Genomic DNA, 20,965 nt, shown 5'->3' on the forward strand with positions numbered 1-20,965 from the left:
TTGGTAATATCCATAATTCAGTAAGGTAAAGAGTGATTTATCAAGGTTGACTTGGGAGGATCAGGAGGAAGTCTTGAATATAGAGAACCAAATCCTCAATCAACAAAATACATATCAATCGATTGGAAATCAATAGTACATCTCGAAAATATCATTTATTTTATGTTTTGAAATCTCTCCTTGACCTAATTTGGTCAATTAAGACAATAAAGGATTACACTATAGGGAAAGTTACCAATATCAAAATAAATGATACTATCATGTTTAACATCTCAAATAAAGTGGACTTTCTTCAAATTATATATTTTCATTTCAAGAAATACATCCGGTAGATAGTACATGGTGATATTTCAAGTGAATGGATGGAAATCTGAAAGGTACAGAAACAACTCCATTTTCACTGAAATTGATATCATGATATGTAGACACTCTAATTAGCATATGGTATCAATTTTATAAATATTGGTTCAGTAAATGTCCTGTTGTCAACTCTATCACTTTATTATGGACTTTTGACATGATATCATAGATTATACTCCAAATCACTCAATTTACATGCAATAAATCAAAAATTGATATCACATAATCTAGACATCATTTAAGTATATATAAACAAGTTTAGAAACAATTCATGATACTTTCATTCAACCAATCGGTTCATGTTCAATGTCAACAGTATTAATATCCTAGTGAACTCTCTATCTCAATGAAAGTAGGTTCAATCAATATATAACTTTACCATATATATTAAATCACTTTATTAATTATATGGTATCATTTACAGTCTGTTAGAATTATATTCAGTATGATAATAATATCATTCTTCCAAAAAGTCAGCTTTCATCACAAAGATCACACTCCATCCCATTCATTTTGCAAAATATCATATTAGTGTAAAATATGAATACACTCCTCTTTATGTGGATAACAATCTGGAACAGTTTCATATTCATAGTTCAATATCTTAAAGTTGCAACCAATCCATAACACAATATTTTAACGTAGATAAAATCGATTTACTTTGAAAAGTAATCTTAAAAATTATACGCCAAAATAGAGCAGCTTTCTTACTTGTCTTTCTTGTAGTGTTAAATTTATTTGTCCGAAAACCCAAGAATCTAAACCTAAAAACCTAAAGCTAATTGAATATTCAATCTCATACCGGAAAAGATTCTTATTTGCGGAAAAAGATTCGAATCTTAGCGAATCTTCAATCAATTTCGAATGGAAACCGAATCTAAGAATCCAATAATATCGAAATCTTTACCACTTTCCAAATAACAACGCAAACAACAAATACACCAAATCTCGATATCTAGATAGAAAGTATATACTTTTTTTAAAACTTTACTGAAAAACCTTTCCAAAAGCCCAAGATTCACTTAAAGACTCTATATTAGATCATAAAGACCATGGTGCCACCGAAGTAACAAATCAAAACAACTCTAATCCAAACCCAAATATTACCTATCTAGATGATATAATGATGATTCTCCATAGTTACATGCATGTGTAATTGAATGTTGACACTTTTCATCTTGTTATATTTATAGAGTTGGTATCCAACAGAGTCAGTTCACAATATTAAATATTGAAACTCATTCTATATGACATGTTTGATGTATGGAACGGGTTTTTATTGATTGTAATCAGTTTGAAATAATTTGATGAAATTGACACTGTCTAGTCACCATTACATAACAAATAGACCATAGTTTACATTCCATCTCAGTCATTTCAACGAGTTATTGATTTATTCCACCACCATTATGTTTCTCATACATTTTAGTGCAGTTTATATTTCAAGTGTGATTTCTGTGTAGATTATTATAATCGTAATACCTTGCAATACCAATAAAACTCAATAGAAGAGTTAATTCTTCTCATTTTCAAATAGATTATTCAATATAGAACACATCTAGATAGTTTCCATATCATAAAAGTCAAGCTACTATATATGGTCTTTGATTAAATAAATAGACTGCCGTTAATTACTGGAATATTAATTCAATGCTTGTTGATCAAGCTATTGATTGAAATCAAACCGATTATTGAATATTGATCATTGAATTGGTGAATAATCACTCTTGATAATGTTACTTATTCATATTGCATGCAAATCAACCTGATTCAATCTACAAAGGTTGGTAGTTGCACCACTTCGTGGCGAAACTACCCATCCACGATCAATCAACATGTGATTCACTTCCATTCAACTCAATTTGACCGTTATAATCAATAAATCAATGAAATGTTCCTTTATTAGCAATACCTATTCAATCTAATGAGTAGATTCACGTCCCAAACATTTGACTTCTAAAAGTCCATAATTCAAAAGTTGATACTGACCTGACCTTTATATATCTATCAATATAAGAAATGAAACCATCAAATTTACATCATTAATAGATGATAAGAAATATAATCAATGATATGAATCTTCACTAAGTAATCTCTTAAATAACCCAAATAAATCAACTCTGAATCCTAATAAACTTTTATTAGTACTATTGTAGATGTACCATATCAATTATTTCGTCTTGTTTCGTTGAAACCATGAAGATTTTGATTTTTCTGTTTTTAATTAAATTTCACATCACCTACATTGTCTCCTATGATGAAAAGTATATAGGAAGGATGTAAGCAATACATAGTTGATACTCTATTCATTGTTTGCTGTTTTATGGTGTATTCGAGATTTTGAAATTTTGAGAAATATCCAGAGGTAATTCACCAAATAATTATAATTCCTCTTTAAATGAAATGAGGAGGGATTCATGCTATGATTATTTGGAAGAGCCACATAGATTTTGGACACTATCTGAACGGAAATGAGGTAGAAAGAGTACAATCTTCAAGACCAAACAATTTAGGTCCTATTCATGTTGGATTTCTGATGGTTAGGTTCTAAGGGCAATCCTAAAGTCACCTTTCCACACAATAAAAGTAGCAGATGATAACATTTCTAAACTTTGTTTATTGGTATAAATTTGGAATGACACTACGGTGCGACTTTTATGGAAAGGAATAAAATTGGCACAGCTCATCGTGCGATAATTATGGCACACAACAACTGGAAAGAAACTCTAATTTTATTTGGGAGAACTTGATTAGTTACCTAACTACCATCAATTCTGAAAACATTAAAACATCACTAAATTCATCCTTGCTGAATATATCGACCGAGTCATCAGTTTCCGACTGTGACCTTAGTAGAGTTTCACGCTATCCATTTTGGAGGAAAATTTGTTAACTGTAAGAATTGCTTAAAGCACATTAAGGATCCAAATGACGAACCATTCCAAGGTTTGCCTCAAGAATGGGATTTTTGTTCATATTGTCAAAATGGAATAGAACCTTCTAAAATAGTATACAATTACTCTGTGTCTGTCCATCATCCATTCAAACAGGTTTACAAAAATATTAATATTAATATTAATTTTACCAGACTGTTCGGAATGGTCAATAGTAGGAGAACTTTCTCTGATCCATTTTGATCAAGTTATGATAGGGATCATGAAATATTTCTGCGAATTTTGAAAGTACTTGGACCATAACTCAACATGCACTTCACCAACTTGAATCATGTCTTTTAGTACTACTATTTAAATAGATAATAATAAACATCATATTTATTATCAGATTTTTGTCATGTTGTCAATTTACCAAGTTTCTATATTTGCATGCAATCGGGCTCAAATCAAACAACAATAAAACAACAATTCATAATGTTTATTATATTAATAATTTCGAGTCTTGTAGCATAATTTGTGAAAATCATGGTGATGTTGAAACATCACGAATAGCATGTCATTCATCCATTAACCCTCTGTTCCTATTGGATACTTTACTTTTAATGTTTGTGATACTTTACTATTATATTCCTTTAAATTAATGGAGATAGAAGGTATTACATCAGCTCATAAAAAATAGCAAGCCAAATATATTTCCTCTTCCTTTCAACGACACAAACAGTTTGTGAAAGCAGGATGAAAAAATGAGTCAAATTGAAACAACAGAAAATCACTCAGTTGCAAATAAGGATCATCAAAAAAAAGCTAAGGAAAAACGTAGTAAGGAGGAGGAAGGAAAATGTCTTCCTATCACGACAATTATCAAGTTAATAATTACCATATTTTTCTGGTTATTGTGTATTGGTATTTTCATTTGGTACGTGGTAGACAGTGTGGAAGTTTATTTGGTTGCCTTACCGGTAACTTCCATGTCGTACCAGAAGTATGAAAGTATTCCCTATCCAGCCGTAACAGTGTGTAACTTTAATGCTCTAATCGATTGTACAACATGTGGTCTTTCCCTTCACAAAACTTATTCAGTGAATGCATCAACCGGAACACCAGAGGAGGCTACCATTCCAAACAAGTATGTGGAAATTGATGCTGGTGTTGGAGGATTATTCAGATGCATTACTTTCAACAATAATTCGGCACTTCATGCTGCTGAAGAAATTGGTTATTCGGGCTCATATTCTTTGTATTTTCACGTTCCAAAGATGGCTACCGATAGAAATAATAGATACGGACTTCAAGTATCATTCCATGAACCAGGAACAACTCCTGATGTTTTTGCAGAGACAAACTTTTGTTTGGAAGAGGCTGACAATAGCTTTGTTCTTAGTAAGGTTAGAACTCAGAGAGTGAAAGCCACAAAAGAAGAACCAAATTTAGAAAGTGTTAGATGGGTAAGTTGTTTCAAATAATTCAATAGCTTATAATTATAATAGTCATTTCAAAGATCTTCCATTGCCCTAGCAAAGAAAGTTGAAGGGCTCATTGTTATTTCCTTCTCTTATGGAACTTTGAATGAATCTAAAAATAAGGAAGTTAGAACTGCAACCATTGAAAAGATTCTGGGTGAAATCAGTGCTATCTTGGTAGCCTTAATGGTAAGTTTCAATTTTGAAATATTAAATATTAATGAATGAACATCTTTAGGGTATTGATGGTTTAAAGTTCTTCAATGCTGTCATTGAACTTGGATATTCATTTAAAAAGAAGACTTTGATGAATGTTTGGAAGATTTTCAACAAGGGAAGGTGGTAAAGGAACGAAGTAAATGGTTTAAAATATTATAAATTGAAACTACTTTATTAATTGAAAACCTCCCAAATTGGTCTCAATGATTTGTAAGGAATTGCAAATGGAATTTCAATGAAACCTCTAATAATCTTCATTACATCCAATCCAGCCAACACACCAATAATTGCTCCAATTTCACCCAATACTGTTTCTATATTTGTTGATGACATTTCTTCAATTTCGTATTGGTTCAGAGTTGCATAAGCAAATGAGACAACAATGATATCTTCCTCTTGTTCAGTCAATCCAATCGAGGCCATGGATGCTTTCTAAATATGTTTCACAAAAATATTGAATTATATGATTGGTAGTGAAAATAAACTTACCCATCTCATTTCTTCACCTTTTGATGTACTACTACTGCTTGAACTATCTCCCCCTGACGATTCTGCTGATCGAATTGAGTGCGTAGTTGTTGCTGATCCACTTTCACTTGAACTGCTTGATTCATGAGTATCTAAATATTTGGTGTGATACTTGGTAAGGATGAAGAAATTGTCCACTCCTGCCATGGCAAAATTAGTCTCCGAAAGAACATCAGGAACTGTGCCCTGTTTGTGAAAGGATATTTGTAATCCATACCTAGAGTAAGTGTTGGAAGGCATCTTTGGCACTTTAAAAAAGAGAGAATAGGAAGCTCCATATCCAGTTAGAGTAGCTTCTGGAATTGGATGATGAGTATCATTATTAATGACAATGCAATGGAAATCACCAATCACAGTTGATTCATAATGAGTCTCATAATCAACAATGGATCCATTGTCTAATACTCTAGTTGCATGTTCCAAAGTGAGGCCACAAGTATCGCAGTGTTTTAAGGCATTATAATTACAAACAGTAATGGCAGGAAAAGCCATCGGAATGTGTTCTACTAGAGAGAGTGCAGTTATTGGATTGTGTAAGGCATGAAGGTAATGATTCACCACATCATAAATAAACCATATTGTGAAACCAATAGCAGCAATCCAACACAGGAATATAATAATTTCCTTATATTTAATTCCAAGAGGTAATTTAGGAAATCCAAATCCATTCTTATCCCATTTCTTTCCTTCCTTTTTGACGGTATTGGTAGATGAAGGGACAACTTTGGTACTCGTCGATGATGACTTTACAGCATCCGTACTCTCTTGCAGGCTTGGAGGTAGAGAACTACCACCTTGTTGTTGATTCTCTTCCACCCTAGGAGAATCTAGATTCATTTTTCTCTCAGCCTGTAAAAATTTTTTGATGATGCATCATTGAGGTGTGTAACGAACAACGTACTTGCTTGACATGGTGGGCCTTTGGATTTCTACCTTATTGACGATAAAGAGGTCTCAAATTGAAGGAAAAAAAATGTCGGCCAGCGTGGAGTTGAACGATGTTAATACATCGAATATTAAGCAAGAGAAAAAGAAGATCGAGGAACATCATGAGGTTACGAATCATCCTGTAGAGGGAGAACGAGGTGGTAATCATCATGGAGAAGATGAAGAATCGGAAGCTGATTGCTTACACTCTAAGATTGGATACTCTATTAAGGATTTAATTCTTCTATGCCTTTGGTTCATTCTGGTAGGATTATATATTTGGTATCTTGTTGAATTGGCGATAACAATTGATGAGGAATTAAACCATCCAACAACATCAGTCTCCTACGTTGAAAAGATTCCTAAGGATTTACCTCAAGTCACTGTGTGTAATTGGAATTCATATTATGCTTGTGGTGAGAGATGTAATGTAACTCTAGTTGATTGTTCGGAAGTGGATTCTGAGGGAACTCCAATACCTTGTGTACATCATCCTCGGTTCATTCAATATGAAAAGAATGGTAACACTTTTCATTGTTATCAATATAATTATGATGAGCATCATCCTATTCAAGTTTCTAGGACTGGTTATGCGGGAAGTGTCTCATTGTACCTAAATTTCCCAACCATGCCTGAAACTGAGACCAATAGAAATGGCCTTCAGGTGACATTTAACAAAATTGGAGAGGAACCAAATGTTTTGGATGAAACTAATTATGCCTATGAGAATGTAGATAATTTCTATGTCATGACACACGTTGTTGTGGAAACCTTGGCTAAGAATGATAATCATCAACCTGAATATTGGGATTTATCCTATTCCAGAATTGGAACTGCTTCAATGGGTAATGTTACTGTAGTTTCATTCTGTTATGCTAGTTTGAATATCAATGATATTAAGGAAGTTCAAACTGTCACCAATATTGAAATTTTTGCCAAAGTTTGTGAAATGTTATTAATTCTCGTGGTAGGTTTTTAATTTATTATCAATAATACTTATAATTTGAAGGGTATCGACTTTATCAAGGTAATTAGAGGAATATTGCTCATTCCAGAAGCAATCAAATACAATGAATTCAAGGAAATTTTTGAAACTTTCATATAATTTGTAATGTTACTCTTTCTGATCCAGTTGACTTAACAACAGTTTAAACTACCTGGTTTTTTTAATGTTGGTGAATCTGTGTGGATTCAAGAATCCTTCAACCACTTCTAGAAACCTTTAATTTTGTAAAGTCAGCTCATCAAAAGTTCCTGTTTCATCTTATTTTATTTAAAATATAATAAAAAATCTTCACATTTGCAATGATGGAGAATGTTGCCGCTGTTGATGAAGATGGAATAACAACACTAGATTTTCCAATATCTTGGTATTCTTGTTATAGACACGATTTGATACCAGATGACAGTTATCATCCAGTTTTACTCGGAGCAGAAAATGTACTCACTCATTGCCCTACTATATTCCTGTTCGGAGGTTTGTTTTGTTTTAATAGAATATTATTTGATTAATAATGATGATCAAATAATATTTATTAATATATTTACAAAATTGATTAATTAATATTGAAAATTAATTTGGGAATGATAGGATCTCTCTCACAAACAAAACGTTTTAATACAATTTGGATTTTAACGGTATCACACAATATGGTTTCATCTCATAGCTCAACGAAAGATTATGAACAAGTTAAATGGGAAATTGTCAGTCCAAGCACTGAACATATTCCATGTGCCAGAGAATTTCCCTGTATTTCCTATGATAAGGGCAATCAGTGTGTCTATTTGTTTGGAGGATTTGGAGATGGGCAGAGAGGTGGCTATTTGAATGATTTTTGGAAATTTGATTTGAAATCAAGGGAATGGATAAATATAGAAACAACTGGAAGTATTCCTTCAGCAAGATGTGGATGTTCTGGAAGTTATGCAGCATCTAGAGAAAAGTTCTTTGTTTTTGGAGGGTATCACGGTGATTATTTGAATGATTTTTATGAATTGGATTTGAAAACTAGGGAATGGAAAGCACTCAATTATACACACGATATTCCATCCTTGACAGTTCTAACTCTGAATAATGACATATCTGACAATTATTTAACAATATTTGGCGGATTCAATTCACGTCTTTATACAACCAATATGTATCATTACAATCTTGATACCCAACAGTGGAAAACTGCAGCAACTGAGCTGATAAATATAAAGGGAGAAGGTTCTTCACATTCGAGGTGCCTTACATTGAGAGGAAAATACAAGAATAACATTCCAAATAGGAATAATTTCCTCATACTTTTTCATGACGCTGGTGCAAATATATTCGAATATGACGAGGAAGAATCCCAGCTCATTAAATACCAACCAACACAAGAATTACAAGAAATATTCAGAACATTAGAGGCCAAGTTTATTGCTGAAATCAATGAAAATACTCTTCTAATATTGGGAAAATCAACACTATCCCTTATTGAAAGTAGAAAATTCCAACCAACCAAAAGTTTGGACTATTTTACTCAAAATTTGAAAGAAAGAACCAAATACTTCTCTGATATAGTATTCCTCTAGCTGCTTTATAAAAATCCAATCAGTTTTACCCTATTATACATTGTAATCTTTGATATCTCCATCCCGCCCATTTTTTTGACTAATCATTATTCATATCGCAATGCAAATCAAGGGCGGTTAAGGTGAACTTTAAACTAAAAAAAATGGGCAATCAACAAGCTTCATCCACAAACAACAAGAATAGAACTCCTGAGGAATCTCCTTATCCAACCAATCGAGCAAGCGCTGTTAATTCAGAACATTTTGAACAGGTTTATAATAGTGTGAGTGGTGTATCGAGTGAATTTAAGGCAAACGATCCCGAAGTATTGAATGCATTGGTTGAAAGTTATCGGGATTCATTTGCTAAATATATGAAAAAGATGGAAAAGAAGTTGAAAAAGTTACCTCTGAATTTGGATCAAATGGTTTCGATTGATAAGAACAAGTTGATGGATTTACATTTAAAGTTACCAACTAGTTTCTATAAGGCCAGAGTTAGTGCAAGTTTTAAATTTACCGAAAAGGGAATTTATAAGGTTTTCAATGAATTGATTAAAAGTGGAAGAATCCACAGCGATAATTATCTTTCCATTTCAATGAAGAAGTGTATTCATAGAAATGATTTGGTTCCATTCATTGAAAAATTCACAGAAGAACCATTAGATTTGCAAGATTATATTTGGAGCTTTTTGTCATTTAGAATTGATGAGGAAACTAAGGATTTCTCAATTACTGAAACCATTGATGATACTTCCACACGTTTTGGTCAAGCTGCTCTATTCTGTACAACTCTATTGAGTCCTTTTGCTCCAGCAGCTGTTGAAGGAAACAAGACATACACATCAGTTTCATTGGATTTGGGAGAAGATTTCACATGTTCAGATTTTAAAGTTGAATTCATTCAAGAACCACCACACAAAACACAAAATACAATCACTCACCATAATTAAATATATTTTAATCATTTATAATTAGAAGTTGGAACTTGTTTGTAAATTCAATTTGGAGCAGACAGTTGATGATTTTGAAAGATTGGTCGTCTTGCAACCAATAGAAAACATTCATTTGATGGATAAGCGCAATATTACAATCATTTGTCTCTAATTGAATTTCAAATAAAACCCTTCTGTTAGCAGCTGCTTTCTATGCAAATATACAATTCATTAAAAAAACAAACCACCACATCCTAACGGTATATGCTACTTCTCTTAATAATTCTTTCAAACAATGATAGACGAAACAAGATTGCAAACAGAACAAGCTGTGACAATCACACTGATTGACTTTTGTCCATTGCAAAACAGTTTCAAAGACTCTCCAGAGGATACTCACTTCACGTTGCTTCGAGACAAACTCAGAGAAATCCAAAAAGCACACCTTTTCAATTCGAAACCATCCATGCTCCTCATGAAACGACAATCAAAAATTGTCTTTCAAGATTTAAAACTTGGCAAGGGAGGCTACAAGAATCTGCTCGTTCTCCAACTAGATCCTTCACTCCAAGAACCAACACTCACCATCGATCACCAATTGAGTCAACACACAACTCTTGAACAATTAATTCCACATCTTCCCTCAAACTCTCCAAGATTTATCTGTTACAATCTTCACTATGAAATGCCAAGTTATTCAACAAGCAGAGAAGGTGAGAGAAGTAAGATTATCCTCATCACTTGGTGTCCAAAAGAATGTGGAGTCAGAGAACGATTTAAAACAGCTCTTGGAGTTCAATTTCTATTGAATAATTTGAATGGATTATCTGCTACTGTACATGCCACATCGAGTAGAGCTCTCACTCATCAATCACTTGTAAAACAAGTTCTTTAAATTGTCGTTCAAGAAAAAGAAAAACTAATTGTAAATAAATTGTAAAGTCATTCACTCAAAAATTTTACTTGTTGAGAAATTTATTGAGCAGCTTGCTTGACTCCATTAATATTAATATTGAGACTCAATCTGACTCCTCTTCTACCACCTCTCTTGGCATAATGTCTCATATAAGTTCCACCAGAACCACCAGAAGGAGCACTACCACCAGAAGATGATGATCCAGAATAAGAAACACCACCATCACCACCACCAGATGACGCTGATGATCCAGAAGATGAATAACTTTCACCAGATGAAGCAGAAGATCCACCTTGATTACTGACATATCCACCACCATTATTTCTAGAAACACCACGAACACGTCCACCACGAACACGAGGAGCAAAACCACCATTTGAATTATTGGCAACATATCCATTATTATTAGCTTGTTGTTGTTAGCAACATATCCTTATTATTACTAACTTGTTCACCTCCTTGTTGTTGTTGTTGAACTTGTTGGAATTGTTGTTGTTGAGATTGTTCAACACTTCCTTGTTCAACACTTTGTTCACCTCCAGATTGTTGGAATTGTTGTTGAGATTGTTCTTGTTGTTGTTGACCTTGTTCATCACCTCCTTGTGGTTGTTGTTCACCTCCATCACCACCACCACCTCCAGTAACACCTCTCACTTGATCTCTAATATCATTAAATTGATCTCTAGCATTATTAAACTTGTCTTTGATATTATTGAACTTGTCCTTGATATTTCTGACCTTTCCCTTGATCTTGTTAAATTTATCCTTCAATTGACCAAATTTACCGCCAGAAAACTTGTTAGCATACTTATTAGCAAGACCCTTCAATCCACCTTTCAAATTTCCTTTCAAATTCTTGACAGTGTCTCTAACTTTCTTAACACGATCAACAACTTGCTTCACCTTCTTATATTTATCATAGACTGATTTAAACTTGGCAACAGCAGCAGCTTGAGCACCTGGAACAAATGTTGCTGCGTATGGTGCAACAACTTTGGCAATCTTGACAGCTTTCTTGGCAAATTTCTTTAATTTGGCACCAATTTTGGCTTCTGTGCCACTAGGTAACGAGGAAGAAATGAGAATGAAGGAAAGTAAAACTACCAAGATGCTAATCTTGAGCGTGTTGAGGTTTTTCATTTTTTTTAAAGATATAACTAACTGACACGTGACTGGAGACTTGCTGGAACAAAAAGTCAACAATCGCGTCTTTCGTTTTTTAAATGGTGACACTCTTATCTTTTGGTAATTGGTGTGAGTTTCAATCTCGGAAGGAGTTTTAAAGATTACCTTCGCAGTGTGAAAAAGTGGTTGACTGTATAAATGTTGTATTGAGGGGTTGTACGTTGTGAGATGTTGGTCACCAATCAGCAATAGATAACATATCAGCGTTTGTTTTGCTTTGCTGTTTCGAATATGAATTTAGGAGTTTACATTATTCTAAACATTAGGAATTAGGATATTTTGAAACAGTTGGCTGATTAGCGAAGCAGTTGAGGTTCCATTTCCCAAACATTCAAACTAAAGGTTGAAATGGTCAACTGTAAAGTTGTATGATAAAAATATGTGCATCAGTACACTGTGAAATTGTTTACAAGGAAAGACCTTTTTAAATATTTGATAGGATAACACAATGTAGTGTAACATTCCTTCCAGTATACTGCATGTTCAGTCCAATTTCTGTGTTTGACATTTGTCAACTGTAGTAGATTTGCATTTCGAGTTGTTGTATCAAATCACAACACTTTCAAAAATAACTGTAGATCTAAAAAAGCGGACAAAATGCACCAAAAGAATCCCTTACTTGATCTCTTCATTATCATTGTTCATGTTGACTAATAGAGTTTGATTACTCGTTGGTTGTTTGCAATTTGATTAAAATCAAAATATTTAAAAAAAATGTCTTCAATTGCTACTCTTGGCGGAGGTTGTTTTTGGTGCTGTAAGTTGTTTAAAATGATCAGAAGATTGTCTTGACAAGTATAAAATCTTTCATATTGTTCAATATTCTGTTTGGATTAATGATGGAATTAATCAAATGGTTAAATTAATGGATCGGAATGTGATAATATTGTGTTCGGAATATTAATCATCATCAACATCATTAGTGGAAGCTATTTTTCAACGTGTTAGAGGTGTGGAGAAGGTAGTTTCTGGTTATATGGGTGGTCATGTTACTAATCCAACCTATAATCAAGTTTGTAGTGGAAAGAGTGGTCATGCAGAAGTTGTCCAAATTACTTTCCAACCAAGTGAATTGTCATACAAGGAATTGTTAAATGTTTTCTGGCAATGCCATGATCCAACCACATTGAATCGTCAAGGTTATGATTCAGGTACTCAATATAGATCTGCCATTTACTATCATGATGAAACTCAACACACCGATGCATTGCAATCAAAAGAAGAAGCTCAAAAGGATTTTAAAGATCCTATCGTGACTGAAATTACAAAGGCATCACAGTTTTATCCTGCTGAAGATTATCATCAAGATTATTTCAATTTAAATGAAAATAAGAATCCGTATTGTAAAATGATTAGAGGAAAGTTGTCCAAGCTTAATATGAAATAGATTAGATTTTTAATTGATTTAATCTTCAAGAATCTATTTCAATTATTATAATTATTATTTGTAAATAAACAATTTAAAGTGATTTGAAATTTGGAGTTTCTTCCTCATAGGAATCTTCCACCTCTTGGAAACTATCTGATGGGGTGATATCTAAATTGACTGCACTAGAGAATGCTGTTGATGAAATGGATTTATCTTCTATTTCATTACCATTATCCAATTGTTCATTTTGATTATTAGATGTTGTTGATTTGTTTTTGGATCTTGTTTCTGCATATCTGTGCCCAATTACAACAAATACTCCAACCAAAATTAAACCAGCTCCAATTAAAATCCAAGGTGAAGGTGATTCTCCAAACGCAAAAACACCAGTTATTATTGCGACAAGAGGAGAAATAGTTGAATAAACACCAACAATGGTTGGTGTAAGCATTTTGGAAGCAATTGCACTCAAAGAAAATTGAACAGCTCCATAAGGAATCGCAGCATAAAGGATACTAAGAATTGACCGTAAATCAACTCGTCTATAATTAAAGTTAGGGAAAAAGTAGAGTGAGGAAATAAAGGAAACTGCCAAGCCAAAGAAGAATGACCAAAATGTGACAGTCAAAGGAGGAACTCCCTTATCTAGTAAGGTTTTTTGAGTTACCAAGTAGAGTGAATAGCTCATAGTATTTCCCAAGAGGCAAATTAAACCAAACATGAAGGCAACATTTGAGGGTGTAACTGGTGCCAATAAGGCAAAATATTCTGGCAATCTTTCAAAAGGTGATAAATTTTCAAAGGTATCTGGTTCCATTGCCCTTTGATTGACTGCATCTTTTGTAAGTGCTGAAGCCACAAGCATTGAAATGGCACCAACCACAGCAATTAAAGAGCCAAAGAATTTTACGTACGATTTTGATTCTCTTCCAAGCATCATGGAAATGACACAGACCATAATTGCCACAAGAGGTTGCACCACACCAGTAACTGTACTGGAAGTTAAATTCAATCCAGCAACAAACAATAATTGATTCACAACTGCCAAAGCTCCACACCAAGCCAATTGTTTTGATTGTTTGAAACTTGGCAATCTGGCCAAAACAAACGAAGGTATCACTGCCTTATCATTATAGAATATAGAATAAATCCATCTCCAATATTTGCTTCCATAAATAGATGGATACTTTTTCCTAAATGCAAATGCTCGATTAATAAGTTTAGTTTCTGATTTAAATTTGAATTTTCTATCCACAAATAACATGATTGGAAAGAGTGAAATAACCAAAACAACTCCTCTAAAGAAGGAAAATATAATTGGATTATAAATCTTCAAGCCATAGGGCGAGAGAATGAGAAATCCAGAAAATAATGTCAAATTGGTCCAAATCATCAAGTGTGCAATAACATTACCAGTTAGGAAATTCCAAATTCTTAATGGAATTGAAGTTGGTTTCTTATTGTTCCCTCCAACAACACCATTTTCAATATTATTATTATCCATTATATTATCTTGTTCTTCATCAATACTCATTGAATCGATTGTCGGGCCAGAATGTATAGAGGCTAACAAATCATGATGAGCAAAACCCGACGGTGAAGAAGGTGAAATTATTTGACTATTTCCTTCATCATTATTAATACCAATACTAATACCAATAGTACTACCATTATTATTACTATTAATATTATAACCGTCGTTACTCGAATGAAATGGGAAACTCGATGAAAAAGAGTGAGGTAAATGATCATTCTCCAACTCTCCATTATCCACCTCCTCTTCCTCTAATAAATTAACATTACTACTCGTATAGTAAATTTCCTCATCCAATTCTTCTGCTTCTTCATAATTCATCAACCTCCGAATATTCTTTTGTTGCTGCATCAAGTAGTTATTATAATTATTTAATTATTTAACTATCCAATTCACCACAGATTTTGTTGTGAGAGCCAATTATGTCTCGAGTCGAGGCAATTTAGGTGAATTTTTTGAACAAGACAAATTGAGGACTCCTTTGAATTTCTCTATCGGACCAATAATCGTGTAATATTGCGTCCTTCATTATTCTTAAAGAATATTCATAGTGGAGTCCATCAGTATGCAATCTTGGCTTCGATTCTGGGAGGTGGAATTGAGATATTTTTTTCAAACTTTGATAAAACCTTAGTGCAAAGCTGTAGAACCGATTGAGAGAGTTGGTAAATGGAAACGGGTAAATGTCATACCGTTCCACTATCGTACATTTACTTTCGTATGACTAGATTGACCTGGAATATTCGAAACTGTTAAATAACCAAACAATTTAGCAGATCTACAGTAGTCAGGAGTGAGGCAAAGAGATTAAATAAAGTAGAACGAAATATTAAAAAACAACCCTTACTGAAAAAAGTAAGGAAACAAAAACCAATCATGGCCTTTGAATATTTTCTTGTCATCCTAGAAATGAACAATTGCAACTTTCGAGGAGATTAAAACAGCAGATATCAGGTTAACAAATCCTCATGTCAAAGGGCCAAACGTCACATCGGCATCAGCTGTCCATAAAATAAAATTTAATTAAAAAAAAGAAGCCCAACAATAATATTAAAACGCGTTGTACTCCGTGTGTGTCTACAACAACAACATCATTAACAACAACAATAACAATTTGTGGACAATTTGTGTGATCAACACATTGAAGAAAACATTGCGCGCCTTTTTTGCAACTACAAAAATTTTCAAACTCTAAAAAAATTGAAACGTTTTTAGAGCAGCGACCACAAGAATAAGAGTTTAAACTTTTTCAATAGATTGTGTTTCATTCTACCTACAGTGTGTTTTTTTATTAGAAGAACAACAATCAAGATTGAGGACATTGACAATCTAAGAAATTTTATATTGATAGATTAATATGAGTACAACGATTAATAAGACTGATAAAAAGTCAACCAGTTTCCGTGAGAAGATATTTGGAGGTAAGAAGGTTGTACCAGGTGGTGGTTCGGCATCATCATCAAGTGAATTGAATACAAGTGTTGGTTCTATTGGTGCTACCATCACAAATAACAGCAATAATAATGGAAACACCTCACCAACTAATGGTACTCCTTCGAGATCCTCAACAGAACAAGTCTTGCAAATTCAAAGCTCAGTTATATTGAATGAAAATGGCTCTGCATCAACACCTGTACTTACTAATACATCATTAACTTCTTCATCATCAAGTCAGAATGGTTTGAATAACAGTCAGGCACCATCCGCTTCATTATTCCTGAACATTTCGAATAGTGGCTCCACTTTAGGCAACTCGTCAGGCGTCAAGTATGATCAAGAACTTGGATCCAAACTAAAAGAGTTGGAAGCCACACAACTTCACTATAAAGCTTGCCAAAATGGGTTCAAGAGTTTCTTGAAAGAATCCTCTGAACTTGGAAGGACAGAAGAACTTATGGGGCAACAAATGATTCACTTTTCTCAAAAGATGGATAATGCAGATCTAAACTCTAAACACTTGAAAGTACTCACTCATGAAATGGGTGAAACATTGAAGCAGTTTTCACTCTATAGATTTTATTTGGTATGTTGTTATTCATTGTTAACAATCTGACATTTCTGACATTTTTGTAAAATGATCATTTCAAATATTATAGAATAGAGATATTGATGAAAAATATGTTCGAGTATTGTCAGAAGTTCAAAACGATTCCCAATTAAATGAAGCCAAGGAAGGAAACTTTGTAGAGGCTGAAACTGATTATCAAAAACAATTGAGAAATATCAAATATTTCCTAGCTCTATTGGATATGAAGAATTCTCTGGCAAATTATGTTGAACAATGTTCCAAAATGATTCACTCTGTTGAGAAACAAATTGATGGAGCTATCAAACAACAATTCGAAACTGGAGTTTTCAATTTTTCATCTCTTTCTCTTCCAACAACATCAAATGCCAATCCACTCACACCTAGATCAGCAGGTTCAGTTGCAACACAAGTAACTCTTGAACAAATTATTTCCCAAAATATGCCATACAGATCCGATGACAGTATTCTATTCGGTGTCGAACTTAAAGATGTACTGAAACGATTTGGTGAACCATTTGGAGTTCCAAAGAGAATCAAGGAACTGGTGGAATTTGTAGAGCAAAACTATTTGGAAACTGAAGGATTATTCCGTATTCCTGGTCATTCAAAAGGAATGGATGATTTGGCTGAAAAGCTCAACACTGCTGTTGATCCAATTGACTATGCTACTATGGAGCTGACAAACAAACCTCACACAATTTGTGGACTCTTGAAAAAGTACACTAGAGAATTACCACAACCTCTCTTGACATTTGAACTGTATGAAGACTTTATTACTGCAGCTAAACTACCAAATACATCAGCAGAAACCAAGCAAAAACAAAAAGAGGAATTTAAAAAACTTGTGGATAAGCTTCCTGTGGAAAATTACAATCTTCTTGGAAGAATTTGTCAATTATTCTCCAAAGTGACCCAAAATGAAGGCAAGACCAAAATGAACGCATCCAACATTAGCAGAAGCTTTGGTACAAATTTGATGAAAATGAAGGTTGTAGATGATCAGAAAATGCTTGGTGACTTGGAAAAGATCAACTTGGTTTGTGAGATACTCATCGCTAACTCGGATGACTTCTTCCCAGGTGAGTTGGATACAAAGGCCGCCCAAGGCAGACGATTTACCGATGAAGAAATTGAAGAGTGGAAAAAGAAAAAATCTGGAGCTAGCTCTTCTGTTTCTACGAATGAACAAGAAGCTAAAACTTCTCCACTTCCACTCAAGAGAAGTCAATCTAAACAATTTTCTGGTAATGAACAAAACGCTTCAAATGATCACACACCAAAAAAGTCCTTTACCCTCAAAGCTAATGAAAATGCAGAAATTCAAACCAATTCATCTCAAAGACAATCTTTGAGAGGATGGATCGAAGTTCTTGACAAGTCTCGTAGTAAATTCTATTATTTCAACCCATCCAATGGAGAGACTAGTTGGAAGCATCCAACTCATGGAAAGAAACCTGCCATTACCAGACATGAAGAACAACCTCAATCTCAAGACTCTTCGAATGTGGCAGGAATGAAAATATTTATGGAACTGATAGGTAAGGTTGAACAACAGGATACAGCTGGTGTGACACTATTCCTGAAATCGACACTCCTCACAAATGATAGCGAACTCTCACGTAATGTTGGTGAAATCTTGAGCAAGGATTTCAATTGGAATGTTTCTGATTTGAACAAGGAAACAAATAACCTGACAAAGGAACAGTTGGAACTGTTCAATTCAAAATTACAAGTTTTATCTAAAAACTTTGTTTAAATAATTGTAACATTAAAATTAATTTTAATTAATTAATTATATCACTAGCTTACTATTTGCTGGTAACTTGCGGCAAAAATTTTTTCAATAAAACACCATGCCAACAACAATGCGTGAGATTAAAATTTTGGAATGATCAAAAAAAAAGTCTCGAAGAGAGCCGTGTTGGAAGAAGTTGAACAAAAGCTTGCTGCTACTATCGAAAAAGCAGATGATGGGAGTTTAGATGATTATTTGGATCTCTTTGGTGATTTTAATGAAGGATTGGACGATAATTTAATTGGAAAACGAAAAAGTTTTTTTATTTTTGATGCTGATTATTATTTGAAGCGTGTGATGGTAATGGAGGCTGAGATTGTGGATATTATTAGAAGAAGAATGGTTCCAGATGCCAAACGTTCTATATCTAGATTTGTTAACACCTACAATACAATTAGTTGTGATGAAATAGAATGGAAAGCTTTATGTATGAAATTGGATTTATCATTTCACGGAAGTAAAAGCAAAGACAATTATCGGATTTTTGATAGAGGACTTGAGGCTGGAAGTAGCAGAAAAGCTGATAGAACTACTTTAGAATGGATTAATGATGCTCCAAATTCCTTTCTTCCTATTCTTGAGGATAATAGATATTGGTGGTTGTATAAATGGGAACATAAAAAGAAGAAGTGGAGGTCAATGGTAGTGAATTTAAAATTGGTTTATTTGCAAGAAACTCACAAGATCAGAATAGAGTTTGATTATATTGTGTTTGAATTGCAATTTGTTAATGAACAGTTAGTTAAAGGAAAGAAAGTTTGGAAAGAACGTTTATGATTCAACTTTTATTATGTGATGATCTAAAAATAAAACCTACCAGCATGTTTTATTAATAGATTTAAATATTAAAAAAAAATGAGAATACAAGGTCCACCAATAACAAAATCCATAACAAATGATAATTTTATTTATGGTGAACATTTTTTGTTTCCTCCTACTACGATAGAGGAGAAGATGTTTGGTAAAAGAAAGGTTGAACAAGATGATGATGATAATAACGATGAATATGATAATAATGATGATGATGATGATGATAAGAATAATGGTGATAATAAGAAACGGGTTTGTTTAATTTTAAATATAATATAATTTAACAACATCAAAGCGACACAAAAAACTAAAAACAACAGAACCTACGAATAATGCTACATCAAATACTTTAACAACAACAACAACAACAACAGATTCAACAATTAAATTAACAACAACAATAGACCCAACAAACACTACATCAAATAATTTAATAACGACCACACCAACAATAGAACATACTAATTTAACAACAACAAAGAAACGGGTTTGTTTTATTAATTACATTTCATTAACATAATTTAGAGAATAATAAAACATTCAAAACCAATAGAACCTACAAAAAGTACAACAATACAATCTACAAATACTATAAATAATTCAACAACAATAGAACCTACAAACAATTTAATAAGTACTCCAATAACAAATACTACATCAAATACTTTAACAACAACTACTAAATCTACAAATACAACAATAGAACCTACAAACACTATTAATATTAATAATTTAACAACTACAACAGAACCTACGAATAATACTACATCAAATACTTTAACAACAACTACTAAATTTACAAATACAACAATAGAACCTACAAACACTATTAATATTAATAATTTAACAACTACAACAACAGATTCAACAATTAAATTAACAACAACAATAGAACCTACAAATACAACATCAAACAATTTAATAACAACAACAATAGAACCTACAAACACTACTACAACAATAGAATCTGCAATTAATTTAACAATACCAATCAGTACTATTAATAATTCTACAATTGAATCTTCCAACAATATTCAACAATCTGGAAATACTATTATTACTTCATCAATTACTCCAAATAATAACATAGTACTAGATAAAATAGATAAAATAATTCAAGAATTAATTATTGAACAAGTTAATCATGATAATTTATTAATTAATATTAAAAATGTAATTAATAATAATCATACTAAACACCTAATTAAAAATTTTGATGCAAATAATAATAACATCATTATATCATTATTAAAAAGTACAAGGGAAAGTAATATTATTAATATTAATATTGAAAATATTTATGTTTATGAATTTTTTAAATATCATAATTTAATGGACAACAAAAACCATGATAATCAAGAACATTTTAAACAACTGACTAATTTGAAATATGATAATTATATAAGAAAGGCTATTGTTGGGAAATTAATTTCAACCTTTCCTATTTTAATATTAAAATCACT

General features: G+C 32.8%; 11 protein-coding genes across 11 annotated transcripts; 8 read left to right on the forward strand and 3 right to left on the reverse strand.

Annotated features, from left to right (window-relative positions):
* Positions 1-3,997: 3,997 nt before the first annotated feature.
* Positions 3,998-5,060, forward strand: NAEGRDRAFT_62132 (uncharacterized protein; the record flags this gene model as incomplete). The annotated part of the gene is made up of 3 exons (XM_002682145.1): positions 3,998-4,699; positions 4,742-4,903; positions 4,953-5,060. 3 exons carry the CDS (start codon positions 3,998-4,000, stop codon positions 5,058-5,060), a joined length of 972 nt encoding a protein of 323 aa, XP_002682191.1.
* A 47-nt stretch (positions 5,061-5,107) lies between these two features.
* Positions 5,108-6,298, reverse strand: NAEGRDRAFT_62133 (uncharacterized protein; the record flags this gene model as incomplete). Its single annotated transcript, XM_002682334.1, has 2 exons — positions 5,108-5,365; positions 5,423-6,298. 2 exons carry the CDS (start codon positions 6,296-6,298, stop codon positions 5,108-5,110), a joined length of 1,134 nt encoding a protein of 377 aa, XP_002682380.1.
* Positions 6,299-7,016: 718 nt separating this feature from the next.
* Positions 7,017-7,367, forward strand: NAEGRDRAFT_62134 (uncharacterized protein; the record flags this gene model as incomplete). Its single annotated transcript, XM_002682146.1, has 1 exon — positions 7,017-7,367. The coding sequence occupies one exon, from the start codon at positions 7,017-7,019 to the stop codon at positions 7,365-7,367; it is 351 nt and encodes a 116-aa protein (XP_002682192.1).
* A 671-nt stretch (positions 7,368-8,038) lies between these two features.
* On the forward strand, positions 8,039-8,950 carry NAEGRDRAFT_62135 (uncharacterized protein; the record flags this gene model as incomplete). The annotated part of the gene is made up of 1 exon (XM_002682147.1): positions 8,039-8,950. One exon carries the CDS (start codon positions 8,039-8,041, stop codon positions 8,948-8,950), a length of 912 nt encoding a protein of 303 aa, XP_002682193.1.
* A 143-nt stretch (positions 8,951-9,093) lies between these two features.
* Positions 9,094-9,882, forward strand: NAEGRDRAFT_45598 (uncharacterized protein; the record flags this gene model as incomplete). Its single annotated transcript, XM_002682148.1, has 1 exon — positions 9,094-9,882. One exon carries the CDS (start codon positions 9,094-9,096, stop codon positions 9,880-9,882), a length of 789 nt encoding a protein of 262 aa, XP_002682194.1.
* A 277-nt stretch (positions 9,883-10,159) lies between these two features.
* Positions 10,160-10,759, forward strand: NAEGRDRAFT_62137 (uncharacterized protein; the record flags this gene model as incomplete). Its single annotated transcript, XM_002682149.1, has 1 exon — positions 10,160-10,759. The coding sequence occupies one exon, from the start codon at positions 10,160-10,162 to the stop codon at positions 10,757-10,759; it is 600 nt and encodes a 199-aa protein (XP_002682195.1).
* A 60-nt stretch (positions 10,760-10,819) lies between these two features.
* Positions 10,820-11,920, reverse strand: NAEGRDRAFT_77995 (uncharacterized protein; the record flags this gene model as incomplete). Its single annotated transcript, XM_002682335.1, has 2 exons — positions 10,820-11,189; positions 11,224-11,920. 2 exons carry the CDS (start codon positions 11,918-11,920, stop codon positions 10,840-10,842), a joined length of 1,047 nt encoding a protein of 348 aa, XP_002682381.1. The 3' UTR covers positions 10,820-10,839.
* A 759-nt stretch (positions 11,921-12,679) lies between these two features.
* On the forward strand, positions 12,680-14,079 carry NAEGRDRAFT_82906 (methionine sulfoxide reductase A; the record flags this gene model as incomplete). The annotated part of the gene is made up of 2 exons (XM_002682150.1): positions 12,680-12,722; positions 12,889-14,079. The coding sequence occupies 2 exons, from the start codon at positions 12,680-12,682 to the stop codon at positions 13,350-13,352; spliced, it is 507 nt and encodes a 168-aa protein (XP_002682196.1). The 3' UTR covers positions 13,353-14,079.
* On the reverse strand, positions 13,426-15,189 carry NAEGRDRAFT_62140 (uncharacterized protein; the record flags this gene model as incomplete). Its single annotated transcript, XM_002682336.1, has 1 exon — positions 13,426-15,189. One exon carries the CDS (start codon positions 15,187-15,189, stop codon positions 13,426-13,428), a length of 1,764 nt encoding a protein of 587 aa, XP_002682382.1.
* Positions 15,190-15,920: 731 nt separating this feature from the next.
* NAEGRDRAFT_56684 (rho GTPase activating protein) lies at positions 15,921-18,683 on the forward strand. Its single transcript, XM_002682151.1, has 2 exons — positions 15,921-16,891; positions 16,965-18,683. The coding sequence occupies exons 1-2, from the start codon at positions 16,226-16,228 to the stop codon at positions 18,651-18,653; spliced, it is 2,355 nt and encodes a 784-aa protein (XP_002682197.1). The 5' UTR covers positions 15,921-16,225; the 3' UTR covers positions 18,654-18,683.
* A 102-nt stretch (positions 18,684-18,785) lies between these two features.
* On the forward strand, positions 18,786-19,469 carry NAEGRDRAFT_62142 (uncharacterized protein; the record flags this gene model as incomplete). The annotated part of the gene is made up of 1 exon (XM_002682152.1): positions 18,786-19,469. One exon carries the CDS (start codon positions 18,786-18,788, stop codon positions 19,467-19,469), a length of 684 nt encoding a protein of 227 aa, XP_002682198.1.
* Between the last annotated feature and the right edge of the window lie 1,496 nt (positions 19,470-20,965).

This window comes from Naegleria gruberi (genome assembly GCF_000004985.1).
Source record: "Naegleria gruberi genomic scaffold NAEGRscaffold_3, whole genome shotgun sequence".
NCBI classification, from domain to species: domain Eukaryota; phylum Heterolobosea; class Eutetramitea; order Acrasida; family Naegleriidae; genus Naegleria; species Naegleria gruberi.

Bases quoted from the DNA above. Each gene is read 5' to 3' on its own strand.
- NAEGRDRAFT_56684 (XM_002682151.1), top strand. From the start codon at position 16,226: ATGAGTACAACGATTAATAAGACTGATAAAAAGTCAACCAGTTTCCGT. The intron at 16,892-16,964 runs GTATGTTGTTAT...CAAATATTATAG, and splicing joins CACTCTATAGATTTTATTTG to AATAGAGATATTGATGAAAA.